This window comes from Pseudophryne corroboree (genome assembly GCF_028390025.1).
Source record: "Pseudophryne corroboree isolate aPseCor3 chromosome 3 unlocalized genomic scaffold, aPseCor3.hap2 SUPER_3_unloc_3, whole genome shotgun sequence".
NCBI classification, from domain to species: Eukaryota; Metazoa; Chordata; class Amphibia; order Anura; family Myobatrachidae; genus Pseudophryne; species Pseudophryne corroboree.
The window spans coordinates 4876833-4895883 of NW_026967519.1; the positions used below are offsets into that span (position 1 = coordinate 4876833).

The 19051-nt window shown below is 46.7% G+C and overlaps 2 protein-coding genes across 3 annotated transcripts in view; one reads left to right on the forward strand and one right to left on the reverse strand.

The window, feature by feature from the left end:
- LOC134983933 (gastrula zinc finger protein XlCGF26.1-like) overlaps positions 1-6341 on the forward strand; it is a 41344-nt gene extending 35003 nt beyond the window's left edge. For both annotated transcript variants that reach the window (XM_063949540.1, XM_063949541.1), the window contains exon 6: positions 4102-6341. In XM_063949540.1, the coding sequence (XP_063805610.1) occupies positions 4102-5540 (1439 nt within the window). In that variant the 3' untranslated portion in view covers positions 5541-6341. The remainder of the gene's footprint in view (positions 1-4101) is intronic.
- LOC134984009 (uncharacterized) overlaps positions 1-19051 on the reverse strand; it is a 202211-nt gene that overhangs the window by 114869 nt on the left and 68291 nt on the right. The gene's annotated exons all lie outside the window — the stretch shown is intronic.

The window sequence follows — 19051 nt, forward strand, 5'->3', positions numbered from 1 at the left end:
TGCGGGCTGACTAGGGGGTGCTGAACACCCAGTACCTGAACCCTCAGCAGAAATCATTTCCTCAGGTAAATCCGTGGCGCCAGCACTGCATGATGCAGGAGCGTCTGCGGATTTCCCGCCCTGTGTAGCAAACATTGCGGGTCATTCCGAGTTGATCGTAACTGTGCTAAATTTAGCACAGCTACGATCAGGCACTCAGACATGCGGGGGGACGCCCAGCACAGGGCTAGTCCGCACCGCATGTCAGTGCCGCCCCCTCCCCGCAAATATGCAAAAGCATCGCACAGCGGTGGTGCTTTTGCATTTCAGGAGTAACTCCTGGCCAGCGCAGCTCCTGCGGCTGGCCGGGAGAACCTCCTCCCTGCCCGGGTCGCAGCGGCTGCGTGTGAAGTCACGCAGCCGCCGCAGCTCGTCCGCCGTCCAGCCCCCTCCCGCCCAGCGACCGCCTCTGCCTGTCAATCAGCAGGGGCGTCGCTACAATACAACGGCCTTCGGGGCGCCCAGCATACGCCGGCACATGCGCAGATCCTACCTGAACGCTGTGCTGCGATAAACTGCAGCGAGCGATCGGGTCGGAATGACCCCCATTATTGGGAATGTAGCCTTAGGGCGTATCAGTACAATATAGCTAGACACAATACCCGACAAAAATCCCTAAGATATGTGACCGCAATTGCAGAGCACAAAAAGAGGATTTAAGTAGTATGAGGTGACTGAAACACACAGTGAAAAATACAAAACGGTATATCCTGTGGAACACTATATGTTATATGAGACCCTGGCGCACTTAGCCCCCCAGGGCACAGAATATAGTGATAGCAATATGTGTGATACACAGAATAGAATCCACACAACAGCTATTGGCACACACAGTCACAGGTAGAATGCAGAAATTATTATATATAAACAAAACTGAATTGGACTATTAATAATATATCTATATATATATATATATATATATATATATATAGTGATGAGAGGATTCGGTTTTACTCGGTTCACAAAACGGCATCTTATTGGCTATCTAAAACACGTGACATCCGTGAGCCAATACGATGCCGTTTTGAGAACCGAGTAAAACCAAATCCGCTCATCACTAATTTTATTTATATATATATATATATATATATATATATACACACACACACACACACAACAATGCACAGTAACCACTGGATGCATATCACAGAATACTTGTACTAAATATTCATACAGTTATGCACTTTTTCTTAACTAACGCTGTCTAAATGACATGTAGAAAACATAAGTGTCCTGTAAATGCACAGCGTTGATGAGGCAGGCGGCTTTACAGCGGAGACAGTGTCCAGCAGTCCCGGAGATCAGCGCAGCTCTGTGTAATGGCGTCCAAACGCTGACAGGGAGTGAGGGAGAGAGATGCAGCTCCAGGGCGGGAACATCTGCTGTAGATGGCGCCTGGAGCTGGGGGAGGGGCTACAGGTCAGCGCCTTTTTCCCCTCTGCTGGACTTCACCACCGGGTACTACGGAGTCTGTAATAAACGGATTTTAGTAAAGCCGACCTGTGCTCCTTGCCCTGGTGGATGTAGTGGGGTCCCTGCACCGCCACAGTGTCCACGCCAGCGACGCGGCCCGTCTCCTGGGACCGCGTCCGGGTCACAATTTCGGCGGTTCCCACCTCTTACCTCCTCCCCGAAGTGCGGCCACGCGATCTAGGAGAACAGCAGCGGTGATGTGTGCCTGATGACAGGATCGCCTCCGCTGCAAGTACCCGGCAACCAGGGCGCGGGAGTATGCAGCGCCGCTGGGGGAGGTGATGGAGCTGCAGCACGATATGTCAGTATGACATACACAGCATCTAGTGCCTGTGCTGCAGCCTTTGAAGTCTACTTTCTTCTTTAAAAGCTCTTATTAGGGCACCAACTTACAAACTGAGCACCAGTGCCTGGAATCGGGGTTATAGAGGAGGCGGTGCATTGCATCCTGGGAACAGTCAAAGCTTTAGCCTGTTTGTGCCTCGGATCAAGATCCAACTGTACACCCTGATGTTATTCTCTGTGGAATACCAGTGTACCCCACTGCAGAAAAAGGAAGTTATCACTCTCATCTGCTGTGCATGTAAGTCAGGGGCGAGCCAGGTCACTGATGCAGTGATGTAGTACAGTGCACGTCCCTGGCATGACATGAAATGGCTGAGTGCTGTGTATTCATGCCCCTTTTCATGTACGCACTGAAGGCTTGCCGCTAAAGAACCTGATCCCAATGCTTTAATTCTGTTGCTGTGGTGTTAATAGTGAAGGTGGGGTGGGGAGGGGAGGGGATGTATGCCTAGATGCTAGTAGTAAATATGGGCATGGATGTGTCTGGGTGCTGCTGGGATGTTGTTAGTAAATGTGGGTTAGGTGGAGTGTGTCTGAAATCTGCTGGGATTTGGGTGTTGGCAGGGAATGTGAGCAGGGGGTCACCAACAACTATTCTGCCTCCAGGCTCCTGGAATGATCCTCTGCCCAGATCATCTCAGCATCTGATGGTGTAATCTTCCCAGATATAGCCGAGAGATAGCCGGGGCTCAGCCGTCTCCTGTCATTACAGTGATACCTAATGAGGGCCGGTATCTACTGTGCTGCAGGAGACTCTGCTCCATCTCACTGCATTATAGGGATCAAATAATCATCAGAAACTGGATACACCCTTCCCTCCGCCGATTATTCACTGGGATTAGTTGTGATTTATCATCTTTAGAGAGAGGTTATCTTCCCCAGCGCACTCACTCATTGCTGAGATTTAGGGCTTTTGTTATTCTCAACTCATGTGGAAAAGTCCTTTGACCATAAACTGTGCTCTCTTGGAAGCCACTGTCACAAGACAGACCTCAGTGGGGCCACCAGAGAGAAGCCTATATCAGTGGTCTGCCTTCCTACCCTGTGGCCACTGGAGAGCTCAGATAGGTCATGACTTCAGGGCCCTCCCCTGCACAGCTCTCCATGCTGCTATCATGGGCCTTCCACCAGGGGTAAATTTACTAAGATAGGAGTTCTGTTTAAGATGGGATATTGCCCATGGCAACAAATCAGATTCTACTTCTCATTTATCTAGCACCTTCTAGAAGATAATACCTGGAATCTGATTGGTTGCTATGGGCAACATCCCATCTTAACTAGAACTCACATCTTAGTAAATGTACCCCCAGGTGTCTCTCTGGCCGATCACTTCTGACGCATTTCACTCCTTCCTGCGAGCTCTCACAATCAGGGCCCTGTCTCCAATTGTTTCTCTATGTAATTATATAATCTGATGGTTGTATCTATACATGTACATTTGTCTGTACTGTCCTGTTTGGTTAGCTCTTGTACTTCTGTCAGTTGTAATTTGTACGTTCTGTCTCCTACATAATCTCTGTGCTGCCATATAAATAACATATAATAAGCAGCTTCTGCAGCTAGGATTCCCTGGTATGTTGTCCATTGGGGAATCTGATTACTTCATTGTCCAGCTCACGTCCCTGTTGCCCTCGGTAACGCACAGTCCTGGCTTTAGCAGCAAGGATATTCTTGCTGTGCCAGAGAAATAAACATTACTTGACTCTCTGGGAAGTAAACAGACTACTGGTATATCCATGTACCCAGCTGCCCTGGATGTGCAGGTTTTACGCAGTTCCAAAAATGTGCAGTATAGTTCTAGTGTACATACAGGACCTATTGTAACTATGACATTAACATAGTAAGAACTCTGTTGCTACATTTAGCGCTTTTCTTACAGTGCATCATATGCATATTGTACATCTTTTCTACAAGCCAAGAGACAGAAGTGTTATGTCAACATCCAGCTATCCGTATAAATCACACAACAGCTGAGCAGTATAAATCACGTCAGCTCTTGTGTAACCACATCTTCCTCTGGCGATATAAAGAACGGTACAGGCATTACAAATTACAGAAAAAAGCCTGAAACTGCTGCAAGAAATAGACCCAAATTGATGTGTCAGTCAGAGAGTAATAAGTTGTTTCATTTCAACATTTTCAGTTTATTCATTTGATGGTCATTTTGGGGCTTTTAGATTTTATTTCAGAATAAATCTTGTTACAAGGAAATGTTGCTATAGTTACATATGTTACTCTCCGCAGATAAACACAGCAGCAGGAATACCTCAGAGGAACGTCTCCGTTTATCTCCAGACGGTGATATAGAAGATAATATCATCACACAAGATTCTACAGAAGAAAAATCAATTACCCCAATTATACATCCAGCAACACAAAGTGCAGATACAGCATCAAATCCCTCAAACCATGGGGAATTTGTTCCTGATACATCAGATATAGGTGAATCTGTTACACTTCATACTGAAGATAAAATACTTCCCAGTTCTATAGATGCCAAATGTATACAGAACACAAAGCTAATTACAAATCAGCCCGCTACGACAGGTGAGAAACCATTTCCATGTTATGAGTGTGGAAAATGGTTTACACGGAAATCATCTTTAGTTATGCATCAGAGACATCACACAGGCGACAATCAATTTCCATGTTTTGAGTGTGGGAAATGTTTTACACAGAAATCAGCTCTTGTTACACATGAGAGACTTCACACAGGTGAGAAGCCATTTTCGTGTTCTGAGTGTGGAAAGTGTTTCACACGCAAATCAATTCTTGTTATGCATGAGAGAACTCACACGGGTGAGAGGCCATTTCCATGTTTTGAGTGTGGGAAAAGTTTTACACAGATATCAAATCTTGTTATACATGAGAGATGTCACACAGGTGAGAAGCCATTTCCATGTTCTGAGTGTGTGAAAAGTTTTTCACGGAAATCATCTCTTATTAAACATGCACGAACTCATACAGGTGAGAGGCCATTTCCATGTTCGGTGTGTGGGAAATTTTTTACGCAAAAATCACATCTTGTAACACATGAAAGAAGTCACACAGGTGAGAAGCAGTTTCCATGTTCTGATTGTGGGAAGTGTTTTACACGGAAATTATCTCTTGCTAAACATGAGAGAACTCACAAGGATGAGAGACAATTTCATTGTTCTGAGTGTGGGAAATGTTTTACACAGATAACAGATCTTGTTAGACATAAGAGATGTCACACAGGTGAGAAACCATTTCCTTGTTCTGAGTGTGGGAATAGTTTTACACGGAAATCATCTCTTATTAAACATGCGAGAACTCACACAGGTGAGAAGCAATTTCCATGTTCTGATTGTGGGAAATGTTTTACACGGAAATTATCTATTATTAAACATGCGAGAACTCACAAGGATAAGAGGAAATTTCAATGTTCTGAGTGTGGGAAATGTTTTACACAGATATCAGATCTTGTTAGACATGATAGAATTCACACAGGTGAGAAGCCATTTCCATGTTCTGTGTGTGGGAAATGTTTTACACAGATATCACATCTTGTTAGACATGAGAGACGTCACACAGGTGAGAGACCATTTTCATGTGCCGAGTGTGGGAAATGTTTTACACGGAAATCATCACTTGTTATACATGAGAGATCTCACACAGGTGAAAGTCCATTTCCATGTTCTGTGCGGGTCATTCAGAGTTAATCTCTCGCTAGCAGTTTTTAGCAGCCGTGCAAACTCTATGCCGCCGCCCACTGGGAGTGTATTTTAGCTTAGCAGAAGTGCAAACGTTTTTATCGCAGAGCGCCTGCCAACATTTTTTGTGTAGTTTCAGAGTAGCTTAAAACCTACTCAGCACTTGCGATCACTTCAGACTATTCAGTTCCGGAGTTGACGTCACACACCCGCCCAGTGTTCGGCAGCCATGCCTGCGTTTTTCCGAACACTCCCTGAAAACGGTCAGTTGCCACCCAGAAACGCCCACTTCATGTCAATCATTCTGCGGCAACCAGTGTGACTGAAATGCATCGCTAGACCCTGTACAAAACTGCATCGTTCGTTGTGCCCGTACGACGCGCGTGCGCATTGCGCCGCATACGCGTGTGCAGAACTGCCATTTTTAAGCCTGATCGCTGCGCTGCGAACAAATGCAGCTAGCCATCAACTCGGAATGACCACCTATGTGGGGGAAATGTTTTACGCAGATATCAGTTCTTGTTAGACATGAGAGAAGTCACACAGGTGAGAGTGGTTACGCAAAGACTATTTCTTTTAACAGAAAAAATTTAAAGGAAAAAGGCATCTGTAAGATGATAGACCTGAAACTGGGGCACTGCACTATTCTAAATATTGGACAAGGTTAATTTTATTAATGAAAATTTTTAATTCTTTTAGTACAGGTTTAAGACTCCTGGCTCAATCCTGTATTTTGCTATTTGTTGAAAGACTTTGTTTAAACAGCTTTTCTCTGACGTCCTAGTGGATGCTGGGTACTCCGTAAGGACCATGGGGAATAGACGGGCTCCGCAGGAGACTGGGCACTCTTAAAAGAAAGATTAGGTACTATATCTGGTGTGCACTGGCTCCTCCCTCTATGCCCCTCCTCCAGACCCCAGTTAGAATCTGTGCCCGGCCAGAGCTGGATGCACCTAGTGGGCTCTCCTGAGCTTACTAGAAAAGAAAGTATTTGTTAGGTTTTTTATTTTCAGTGAGATCTGCTGGCAACAGACTCACTGCTACGAGGGACTGAGGGGAGAGAAGCAAACCTACCTGCTTGCAGCTAGCTTGTACTTCTAAGGCTAGTGGACACCATTAGCTCCAGAGAGATCGAACACAGGGCTCGACCTCGATCGTCCGTTCCCGGAGCCGCGCCGCTGTCCCCCTTGCAGAGCCAGAAGACGGAAGAACCAGGAGAAAATCGGCGGCTGAAGACTCCGGTCTTCAATAAGGTAGCGCACAGCACTGCAGCTGTGCGCCATTGCTCCCACAACACACCACACGCTCCGGTCACTGGTGGGTGCAGGGCGTTGGGGGGGGGGGGGGGGCGCCTGGGCTGCAATAAGTATACCTTTTGGCAAATGTGCACATAATACAGTTATAAACTGTATATGTGCCTAATCCCCCGCCATTAACATTATTAAAAAAGCGGGAGAAGCCCGCCGTGGAGGGGGCGGGGCTATCTCCCTCAGCACACCGGCGCCATTTTCTCTTCACAGCTCCGCTGGAAGGACGCTCCCCAGGCTCTCCCCTGCAGTATACACTACAAGAAGGGTAAAAAAGAGAGGGGGGGGGAACATAAATTTAGGCGCAAAAGGTGATATAAGCAGCTATTGGGGGAAAATTCACTTTGTGTTAGTGTAAATCCCTCTGTTATATAGCGCTCTGGTGTGTGCTGGCATACTCTCTCTCTGTCTCCCCAAGGACTTTGTGGGGTCCTGTCCTCAGTCAGAGCATTCCCTGTGTGTGTGCGGTGTGTCGGTGCGGTGTGTCGACATGTTTGAGGACGCTTACGTGGAGGCGGAGCAAGAGCCGATAAGTGTGATGTCGCCCCCTGCGGGGCCGACACCAGAGTGGATGGATATGTGGAAGGTATTAACCGACAGTGTCAACTCCTTGCATAAAAGGTTCGATGACGTAACAGCTTTGGGACAGCCGGCATCTCAGCCCGCGCCTGCCCAGACGTCTCAGAGGCCATCAGGGGCTCAAAAACGCCCACTACCTCAGATGGCAGACACAGATGTCGACACGGAGTCTGACTCCAGTGTAGACGAGGATGAGACAAATGTACAGTCCACAAGGGCCACCCGATGCATGATTACGGCAATGAAAAATGTGTTGCACATTTCTGACATTAACCCGGTTACCACTAAAAAGGGTATTATGTTTGGGGAGAAAAAGCAGCCAGTGACTTTTTTTTGTGTGAAGAAGCGTGGTGTTCCCCAGATAAGAAATTAGTGATTTCTAAGAGGTTACTAATGGCGTACCCTTTCCCGCCAATGGACAGGTTACATTGGGAAAATTCCCCTAGGGTGGACAAGGCGCTCACACGCTTATCAAAAAAGGTGGCACTGCCGTCTCAGGATACGGCCGCCTTAAAGGAGCCTGCAGATAGAAAGCAGGAGGCTATCCTGAAGTCTGTGTATACACACTCAGGTACTATACTGAGACCTGCAATTGCTTCAGCATGGATGTGTAGTGCTGCAGCTGCTTGGTCTGATACCCTGTCAGATAACATTGATTCCCTTGACAGGGATACTATTTTGCTAACCATAGAGCATATTAAAGACGTCTTATATATGAGGGATGCACAGAGGGACATTTGCCGGCTGGCATCTAGAATTAATGCAATGTCCATTTCTGCCAGGAGAGTATTATGGACTCGGCAGTGGACAGGTGATGCTGATTCTAAAAGGCACATGGAGGTTTTGCCTTATAAGGGTGAGGAACTGTTTGGGGACGGTCTCTCGGACCTCGTATCCACAGCAACAGCTGGGAAGTCGACTTTTTTACCTCAGGTTCCCTCACAGCCTAAGAAAGCACCGTATTATCAAGTACAGTCCTTTCGGCCTCAGAAAGGCAAGCGGGTCAGAGGCGCGTCCTTTCTGCCCAGAGGCAGTGGTAGAGGGAAAAAGCTGCACCAGACAGCCAGTTCCCAGGAACAAAAATCCTCCCCTGCTTCCACTAAGTCCACCGCATGACGCTGGGGCTCCACAGGTGGAGCCAGGTGCGGTGGGGGCGCGTCTCCGGAACTTCAGCGACCAGTGGGTTCGCTCACAGGTGGATCTCTGGGTTCTACAAGTGGTATCTCAGGGATACAAGCTGGAGTTCGAGGCGTCTCCCCCTCGCCGTTACCTCAAATCAGCCTTGCCAGCTGCTCCCAAGGAAAGGGAGGTAGTGCTGGCGGCAATTCACAAACTGTACCTTAAGGTGATAATCAAAGTTCCCCTCCTTCAACAGGGACGGGGTTACTATTCCACAATGTTTGTGGTACCGAAACCAGACGGTTCGGTGAGACCCATTCTAAATTTGAAATCCTTGAACACTTATATAAGGAAGTTCAAGTTCAAAATGGAATCGCTCAGGGCGGTTATTGCAAGCCTGGAAGAGGGGGATTTTATGGTGTCACTGGACATCAAGGATGCTTACCTACATGTCCCCATTTACCCACCTCACCAGGAGTACCTCAGGTTTGTGGCACAGGACTGTCATTACCAATTCCAGACGTTGCTGTTTGGTCTGTCCACGGCACCGAGGGTATTTACCAAGGTAATGGCCGAAAGGATGATACTCCTTTGAAAGAAGGGAGTTATAATTATCCCGTACTTGGACGATCTCCTTATAAAGGCAAGGTCCAAGGAGCAGTTGTTAGTCGGAGTAGCACTATCTCGGGAAGTGCTACAACAGCACGGCTGGATTCTGAATATCCCAAAGTCGCAGCTGATTCCTACGACGCGTCTGCTGTTCTTGGGCATGATTCTGGACACAGAACAGAAGAAGGTGTTTCTCCCGGAGGAAAAGGCCCAGGAATTGTCATCTCTGGTCAGGGACCTCCTGAAACCAAAACAGGTGTCGGTGCATCACTGCACGCGAGTCCTGGGAAAGATGGTAGCTTCTTACGAAGCAATTCCCTTCGGCAGGTTCCATGCAAGGATCTTTCAGTGGGATCTGTTAGACAAGTGGTCCGGATCGCATCTTCAGATGCATCGGTTGATCACCCTGTCCCCGAGGGCCAGGGTGTCTCTGCTGTGGTGGCTGCAGAGTGCTCATCTTCTCGAGGGCCGCAGATTCGGCATTCAGGACTGGGTCCTGGTGACCACGGATGCAAGCCTCCGAGGTTGGGGGGCAGTCACTCAGGGAAGAAACTTCCAAGGACAGTGGTCGAGTCAGGAGACTTCCCTACACATAAATATTCTGGAACTAAGGGCCATTTACAATGCCCTGAGTCAAGCAGAACCCCTGCTTCAAAACCAACCGGTGCTGATTCAGTCAGACAACATCACGGTGGTCGCCCATGTAAACCAACAGGGCGGCACAAGAAGCAGGATGGCGATGGCAGAAGCCACAAGGATTCTTCGATGGGCGGAGAATCACGTGCTAGCCCTGTCAGCGGTGTTCATTCCGGGAGTGGACAACTGGGAAGCAGACTTCCTCAGCAGGCACGACCTCCACCCGGGAGAGTAGGGACTTCATCCAGAAGTCTTCAAGCTGATTGTAAATCGTTGGGAAAGGCCACAGGTGGATATGATGGCGTCCCGCCTCAACAAAAAGCTAAAAAGATATTGCGCCAGGTCAAGGGACCCTCAGGCGATAGCTGTGGACGCTCTAGTGACACCGTGGGTGTACCAGTCGGTTTATGTGTTCCCTCCTATTCCTCTCATACCAAAGGTACTGAGGATAATAAGAAAGAGAGGAGTAAGAACTATACTCATCGTTTCCGGATTGGCCAAGAAGAACTTGGTACCCGGAACTACAAGAAATGATCTCAGAGGACCCTTGGCCTCTGCCGCTCCAACAGGACCTGCTACAGCAGGGGCCCTGTCTGTTCCAAGACTTACCGCGGCTGTGTTTGACGGCATGGCGGTTGAACGCCGAATGCCTAATGGAAAAGGGCATTCCAGATGAAGTCATTCCTACGCTGATAAAAGCTAGGAAGGATGTGACAGCAAAACATTATCACCGCATATGGTGAAAATATGTTGCTTGGTGTGAGGCCAGGAATGGCCCCAACAGAGGAATTTCAGCTGGGTCGATTTCTGCACTTCCTACAGTCAGGAGTGACTATGGGCCTAAAATTGGGATCCATTAAAGTCCAGATTTCGGCCCTGTCTATTTTCTTTCAAAAAGAACTGGCTTCACTGCCTGAAGTTCAGATGTTTGTTAAGGGAGTGCTGCATATTCAGCCCCCTTTTGTGCCTCCAGTGGCACCTTGGGATCTCAACGTTGTGTTGGATTTCCTAAAATCACATTGGTTTGAGCCACTTCAGACCGTGGAGTTGAAGTGTCTCACGTGGAAGGTAGTCATGCTGTTGGCCTTGGCCTCAGCTAGGCGTGTGTCAGAATTGGCGGCTTTGTCCTGTAAAAGCCCATATCTGATTTTCCATATGGACAGGGCAGAATTGAGGACTCGTCCCCACTTTCTCCCAAAGGTGGTATCAGCGTTTCATTTGAACCAACCTATTGTGGTGCCTGCGGCTACTCGGGACTTGGAGGATTCCAAGTTGCTGGACGTAGTCCGGGCCCTGAAAATCTATGTTTCCAGGACGGCTAGAGTCAGAAAAACTGACTCGCTGTTTATCCTGCATGCACCCAACAAGCTAGGTGCTCCTGCTTCAAAGCAGACTATTGCTCGCTGGATCTGTAGCACGATTCAACTTGCACATTCTGCGGCTGGACTGCTGCATCCTAAATCAGTAAAAGCCCATTCCACGAGGAAGGTGGGCTCTTCTTGGGCGGCTGCCCGAGGGGTCTCGGCTTTACAACTTTGCCGAGCTGCTACTTGGTCGGGATCAAACACTTTTGCAAAATTCTACAAGTTTGATACCCTGGCTGAGAAGGACCTTGAGTTTGCTCATTCGGTGCTGCAGAGTCAGCCGCACTCTCCCGCCCGTTTGGGAGCTTTGGTATAATCCCCATGGTCCTTACGGAGTACCCAGCATCCACTAGGACGTCAGAGAAAATAAGAATTTACTCACCGGTAATTCTATTTCTCGTAGTCCGTAGTGGATGCTGGGCGCCCGTCCCAAGTGCGGACTTTCTGCAATACATGTTTATAGTTATTGCTTAAAAATAGGGTTGTTGTTATGAGCCATCTGTTGAATGAGGCTCAGTTGTTGTTCATACTGTTAACTGGGTTTAGTTATCACAAGTTGTACGGTGTGATTGGTGTGGCTGGTATGAGTCTTACCCTGGATTCCAAATCCTTTCCTAGTAATGTCAGCTCTTCCGGGCACAGTTTCCCTAACTGAGGTCTGGAGGAGGGGCATAGAGGGAGGATCCAGTGCACACCAGATATAGTACCTAATCTTTCTTTTAAGAGTGCCCAGTCTCCTGCGGAGCCCGTCTATTCCCCATGGTCCTTACGGAGTACCCAGCATCCACTACGGACTACGAGAAATAGAATTACCGGTGAGTAAATTCTTATTATCGTTTACACTTGTTGGCTTGCTGTAGCCAGTGCACCCGTGTATAATATCATTATTGCATTATTTATTTCCCTGCATTCATCAGTGTATTCCTGGACATCTGTTTCTACTGTTATTCCTGATTTATTGTAATTCAGTTACCTGTGTCTTCAGCCTGTTACCACTAGCTTACCTGCACTGTATCCTGTGTGTGACAATAAACCTGATGCATTAGTGGTATTACATCATTCCGGTAAATCTAGACACTTGTGAATACCTAGTGACAATCTTCTGTTGTGGAGACGAGGAACAAATCAGACCTCCCACTGCTCCTATATAGGGTAGCCCCTCCTGTTCCTCCTCCTATTTTTCCTGTCTCTTATAGAGTCGTAATGTATCAGAGCCAGAAAAATGTTGCCAAAAGGCAAAATCCTTAAAAAATCATGATGGATTATCCCAGATATGCCGGTGGAATGACTTCATGTAGCCATTCACCATGCGTCTCATCTTAAGGGGGAGGTGTGAAGAATCATAGATATTAAGGAGAGAATATAAATATTAGGACTTGTAAATTGTTTCTTTTTCATCCACTAGGGGTCACTGGAGTACCTTGGGGATATAGACGGGGCATTAGCAGGGATAGGCACATTTAAATATTTAAATTAGTAACCCTCCATACCCCCAAGATGCCTCAGTGTTTTTTTGTGCCTCACAGGGAAGGCATGTTTGGAGGGATCTCCAGAATTTATTTTTGTTTTTACAAGACTTTTTCTTTTTACACCCAATCCCTTCCCAGCTTACTAAGAAGCTTGGGTCCAGGATTGTGGGTGCTGCTGAGTGCAGCAATGGTTTGTCGGTGCTCAGGAAAGGAGCCCCGCCATAGACCTAAGTCAGCGTTTGCTGATTCAGCTTAAGGCTGCAGGAGCTGGACGAAGCTTGTACAAGAAGTCTTGTCAGAGTCTCCACATTCTAGAGGTGAGTGGTTAGGCAGCTCACACTGCCACCACTCCGTTGTACCATTGTATTCACTGTGGGAGTGAGAAGGTTAGTTCATGCTACCACCCGCCATGTGTGGGGACTTAATGTTTATTCTGTTTCAATGTATTAGTCCCAGATTGGCCGCTACGCCGTCGGTCAGCACCCATTGGGCGCCCCCTGCTACAATAATTACACATGTGGTCATCTCCCGCAGCCGCTGGCCATCCATCACATCTCTCACCGGCCATGGACAGCTCCCACTGCTGCCGTGGCCCGCACACGCTTTCCTGCATGAGGGTTCATACAGGCTATTAAGCCTAGATACAATGCTTTATATGTTTACATATATAGTAGTGTGTATCTGTAGAAAAGAAAAAAACATGGTGTGGACGCCATTTTCTAATCACTTCCTGCTTCTTCTTGCAGGAATTTGGTGTCGATCCTACAACACACGGCCACTAGAGATTGCAGGGTTGTTAGTACGACATTTAGTGAAGCACAACTTTAAAAAACTTAGTGTGTACCAAGTACAGTAAAAAACTTTACTGAGTCGTGCGGACTTTTCACTGTTGTACTATATGTGTGCGTGCATAATGAGTAAAGATAATGCAAAATCAAAAAAACAGATTGTATGTGATATCTGTGAAAATGTGTTACGTGATGGAACTGCCACTTGCATAGTGTATCTTGCAAATATGGGTTCAAAAATGGGTGTCTGCCCTGATCCTCCTTGGGTGGTGATGGCAGGTGTCATGGCTGATTTGAGATCGGAGTTGTCCGCTGCACGGAAAGACCATGAGGCAGCTAAGTCTAATTCACAGTTAATGCTGTCTGAGCAGCCAGAGTGGGCTCAGGATATTTCTAGAACTTTGCAGAGTTTATAAAAGTCCATGTATAGTTCGAGTCCTAAAGGTAGTCATCAGTTGTCTCATATTTTACCGATTTCATTGTTACTTTTCAATGCCAGACCTGATATCTCAGGAGGAAGAGGAGGAAGGTAAATTGGGACAGGAGTCAGATAGTGAGGGCATTGATAATCTTATCAGGGCAGTACGCCAGGTACTGGATTTCACTGAGACTAAGGAACCTCTGACAAAGGGGGTAATTCCAAATTGATTGCAGCAGGAATTTTGTTAGCAGTTGGGCAAAACCATGTGCACTGCAGGGGAGGCAGATTTAACATGTGCAGAAAGAGTTAGATTTGGGTGGGTTATTTTGTTTCTGTGCAGGGTAAATACTGGCTGCTTTATTTTTACACTGCAAATTAGATTGCAGATTGAACACACCACACCCAAATCTAACTCTCTCTGCATGTGTTATATCTGCCCCACCTGCAGTGCACATGGTTTTGCCCAACTGCTAACAAAATTCCTGCTGCGATCAACTTGGATTTACCCCCAAAGGATGAAGTTGTGTTTGCTAAAAAACAAAGGGCGACTGTGTGTTTTCCTTATTCAGATTGTCTTAATAAGCAGTTGATGGAAGCATGGAAAAAATCCAGATAAACGGTTCTCCATGCCAAAGCGGTTTCTGTCTAACTACCCGTTCCCAGAGTCTATGAATACTAAATGGAAAAATGCGCCACCAGTGGATTCCTCAGTTTCCAAACTTTCAAAAAAGTGAACCATTCCAGTCCCAACTGCAACGCTTAAAGACCCGTCGGAGCGTAAGCTAGAAGCCATGCTAAAGTCCATGTATACAGCAGTAGAGTGTTGCTTAGACCTGCTTTAGTTGAAGTCTGGGTTAACAAGGCTGTGGTTGCATGGGCAAAACAGCTCAAGTTAGGCATACAAGGTCTTTCCTCAGACCAGCTTATACATCATGCCGATCACATTTGTAAATCAGCTGAATATTTAGGTACGGCTTCTATGGACGTCGGACAGGTTAGTTCTAGGCTTTCAGCTTCACTAATTGCAGCCCGACGGGCGCTTTGGTTGCATTCTTGGCTGGCAGAGGCTAAGTCAAAACGAGGAATAGAAGTGTTGCCTTATACTGGCGATATGTTATTTGGTCTTGAATTGGACAAATTGATTTCTCGGGCTACTGGGGGAAAGTCTGTATTCCTGCCATTGCCCGCACCAGTTCCTAAATGTAAATACACTGGACCAACGTTTAAATCTTTTAGACCTCAGTCCCTTCGAGGCCGTGGTCGAGTAACTACTACGTCTACTCTGTACAGTTGAGGACGTGGTTTTCAACAAACCACTAACTCATCAAGACACAAAGTCAGCTGACAAACTGGTGGCATGACAGGCTTCCAGCCCATCTGGGGCCTTCAGTTGTGGGACCACGCCTTCAAACATTTCACTTGGCGTGGTTTCAGACGTCCACAGATGTGTGGATCCGCAATTTAGTGTTTAAAGGTTACAGAATATAGTTCGATTGTCTTCCACCGATGAGGTTGTTCAAGACAGGTCTGCCTGTGTCAGCCGAACAGAGGTCAGTTCTGCAGACCGCTATTCTGTCTCAGCAGTTTTACTTCAGGTACCAGTACACCAACACGGTCAACGGTTTTATTCCAGTCTTTTTGGAGTACCACAGCTGGACGACTCAGACCGATATTGAACCTAAAGAGGCTCAATCAGTACGTCACTTACTACAGATTCAAGATGGAATCCCTGCGGTCAGTGATTTCAGGTTTAGAACCAGATGTTAGTCCAGCCGTGGAGTTACCCACAGGTGGATCTAATGGCATCTCGCTAAAATCATCAGACACCCAAGTATGTGTCCAGAATAAGACATTCAAAGGCAGTGGCAGTAAATGTTCTCCCAATAGCGTGGCCGTACAGCCTCGTGTATCTATTTCCACCATATTTCCACTGCTTCCTCAGTTGCTAAAGTGAATCAAGATAGAGTCCACAACTGTCATACTAGTGGCGCCTCATTGGCCTCGGAGACCGTGATTGCACCTTCTGCAACAGGGTCCGTTTCTTTGCCCTGATTTAGTGTGGCTGCATTTGACGGGGTGGCTGTTGAGACCGCTCTCAAGACAAGACAAGAGGGCATTCTTGAGTCTTTTATACCAACCATGTTACATGCTAGGAAGCCAGTTACAGCAGCTCATTATCACAGGATTTGGCGAGCTTATATAGGTTGGGGTGAATCTCTGAAGTTTCCGACATCATCTTTCAAGTTATCCCGTCTGTTGCTACTTTTACAGGTGAGGTTAGATAGAGGACTACGTTTATCGACACTAAAGGTGCAGGTCTCTGCCTTGTCAATTTTCTTTCAAAGGTGTTTGGCTCCTTGCCAACAGTTCACACTTTCCTGCAAGGTGTCCTTAGAATTCAACCTCCATTTATACCACCTACAGCTCCATGGGACTTGAAAACTGCAAAAAATCTAAAACTAGATTCAATATTTGAACCCTTACAACAAGTGGATGTTAAGTTTCTTACTTGGAAAACAGTGCGTTGTCATGCAAACCACTGTATGTGGTGTTTCATGATGACAGAGAGGAGCTTCGGATGAAACCCACTTTCCTACCAAAGGTAGTATCTTCTTTTCACATCAATCAACCAATCGTAGTTCCTGTTTTCTCAGAAGGTTTAGGAACTCCAGCTACTTTGGATGTGGTACGTGCACTCCGCGTTTATATAGCCCGAACATCAACAGTACATAATACAGATACATTGTTTATTCTCTATGATGCAGTCAAGATTGGTTGGCCAGCTTCCAAACAGACGTTGGCTACATGGATTAAGCTGGCCATTCATCAGGCTTATTTTCATACTAGTCTATAACCGCCTGCATCTATTTCAGCACATACCACGCGTTCTGTGGGGATGTCATGGGCAGCGGGTTGTGGGGCTTCCATGACGTAACTTTGCCGTGCAGCTACATGGTCATCAGTGCACACATTTGTGTGCTTTTACAAGTTTGATGTTTGCAGCATCTAGCTTTGGCCGTCTAGTGTTACAGGTGCCAACCAGCTCTCCCGCCCAAGGAGGAAACTTTGGTACATCCCAAGAGTACTCCAGTGATCCCTAGTGCATGAAAAAGAAAATAGGATTTTGGTACTTACCAGATAAATCCTTTTCTTTGAATCCACAGTGGGTACTGGACGCCCACCCAGACCAGTGTCTTCGCTCTTGTGGGAAGTTCAGTAAATTGTTTGGTAACACATTATCAGCGACTTGGTTAAATGTTATGGTGATAGTTGACACGACAATAGCTAACAATCTAGTTGTTCGTTATCTTTTAATTATTATATGTAATTCTCCATTGTTCATCTCTCTTTCGCTCCTGTTCGGCTCAGTAAAAAACACTGAAGCATCTTGGGAGTATGGAGTGGGTGGATGGTTACTAATTTAAATATTTAAATGTGCCTATCCTTGGTAATGCCCTGTCCATATTCCAAGAGTACTCCAGTGCCCCCTGTGGATTCAAAGAAAAGGATTTATCTGGTAAGTACCAAAATCCTGTTTTCTAATCCAGTTCCATCCCAGTCACCATCTGGTTCCAGTTCTACAGCAGTGATCTACAGATCCAGTTCAATAAAGTTGTTATTCTTTTCTCTTCCGCCTTCAGGTTAACCATTGCTAGAACACCAATGATTCTTCACTAATCACTCACAGTATCTAACATTTCTGCTTTGGTCCCAAACATTTGACAAGAACCTGGATAAAGCCTCACTTTATTCACACTCCCTGTGAGTCAGCTCCACCCACAAATGCCTACCCAAGCCAAACCCAACCCTCAGACGTGACACCTACAAATCACAGATGCATTTATTGACCAACGGTTTCTATTAGCCGGATAAAGCAAAGCCAGCAGCAGGAGTCTGCATACAAACAGGAAAACCACAGAGGTTAGTAATAGCATTCACTGGTCATCTTATTGTCCTGTAGAGTCCAGCCACAGACTGATGAAAGTAGCCAACTCATGGTCCCCTCAGCGGATTTGGCTACTGTGATGAAATATTTCTGTGTAATAATGTGGGCAAGATGCTGCACTTTAGCCTCTTGTAATAAAGATCACATTGTGCTACAATAACAGATGTGTCCCAGGACCTCTCACAGTATATGACCACGATAATAGGATTTTAATACCTACCGGTAAATCCTTTTCTCTTAGTCCCTAGAGGATGCTGGGGTCACCATTAGAACCATGGGGTATAGACGGGATCCGCAGGAGACATGGGCACTTTAAGACTTTGAAAGCGTGTGAACTGGCTCCTCCCTCTATGCCCCTCCTCCAGACTCCAGTTATAGGAACTGTGCCCAGGGAGACGGACATTTTGAGGAAAAGATTTATTGTTAAACTAAGGTGAGATTCATACCAGCTCACACCTCAAGCATGCCGCACAACGTGGCATTTAACAACACAAGCCAACGGCTGACAATAAACGTAACACAACATGTGTGTAACCACAACTAATAACTGCAGATACAGTACGCACTGGGATGGGCGCCCAGCATCCTCTACTGACTAAGAAAAGGATTTACCAGTAGGTATTAAAATCCTATTTTCTCATACGTCCTAGAGGATGCTGGGGTCACCATTAGAACCATGGGGTTATACCAAAGCTCTAGAACGGGCGGGAGAGTGCGGATGACTCTGCAGCACCGAAAGACCAAGTTTAAAGTTATCATCGGCCAAGGTATCAAACTTGTAAAACTTAGCAAAAGTGTTTGATCTCGACCAAGTAGCTGCTCGGCAAAGCTGTAACGCCAAGACCCTCCCCCCCCCCCCTCCCGGAAGCCGTCCAGGACGAGCCCACCTGTCTAGTAGAATGGGTCTTCACCGAGTTCGGTAACGGCAATCCTGCCGTGGAATGAGCACGCTGAATCGTACCGCAGATCCAGCGCGCAATGGTCTGCTTGGAAGCAGGACACCTAATCTTGTTGGGAGCATACAGGACAAACAGAGCCTCTGTTCTCCTAATGTGAGCCATTCTGGCGACATAAATCTTCAAAGCTCTGACCACATCCAGAGACTTTGACTCAGCGAAGACGTCCGTAGCCACAGGCTCCTTGATAGGTTGGTTCATGTGGAAAGAGGAAACCACCTTCGGTAGAAATTGCTGAAGTGTCCTCAATTCAGCTCCATCCTCATGGAAGATCAAATAAGGGCTCTTGTGAAACAAGGCCGCTAACACAGACACCCGCCTTGCAG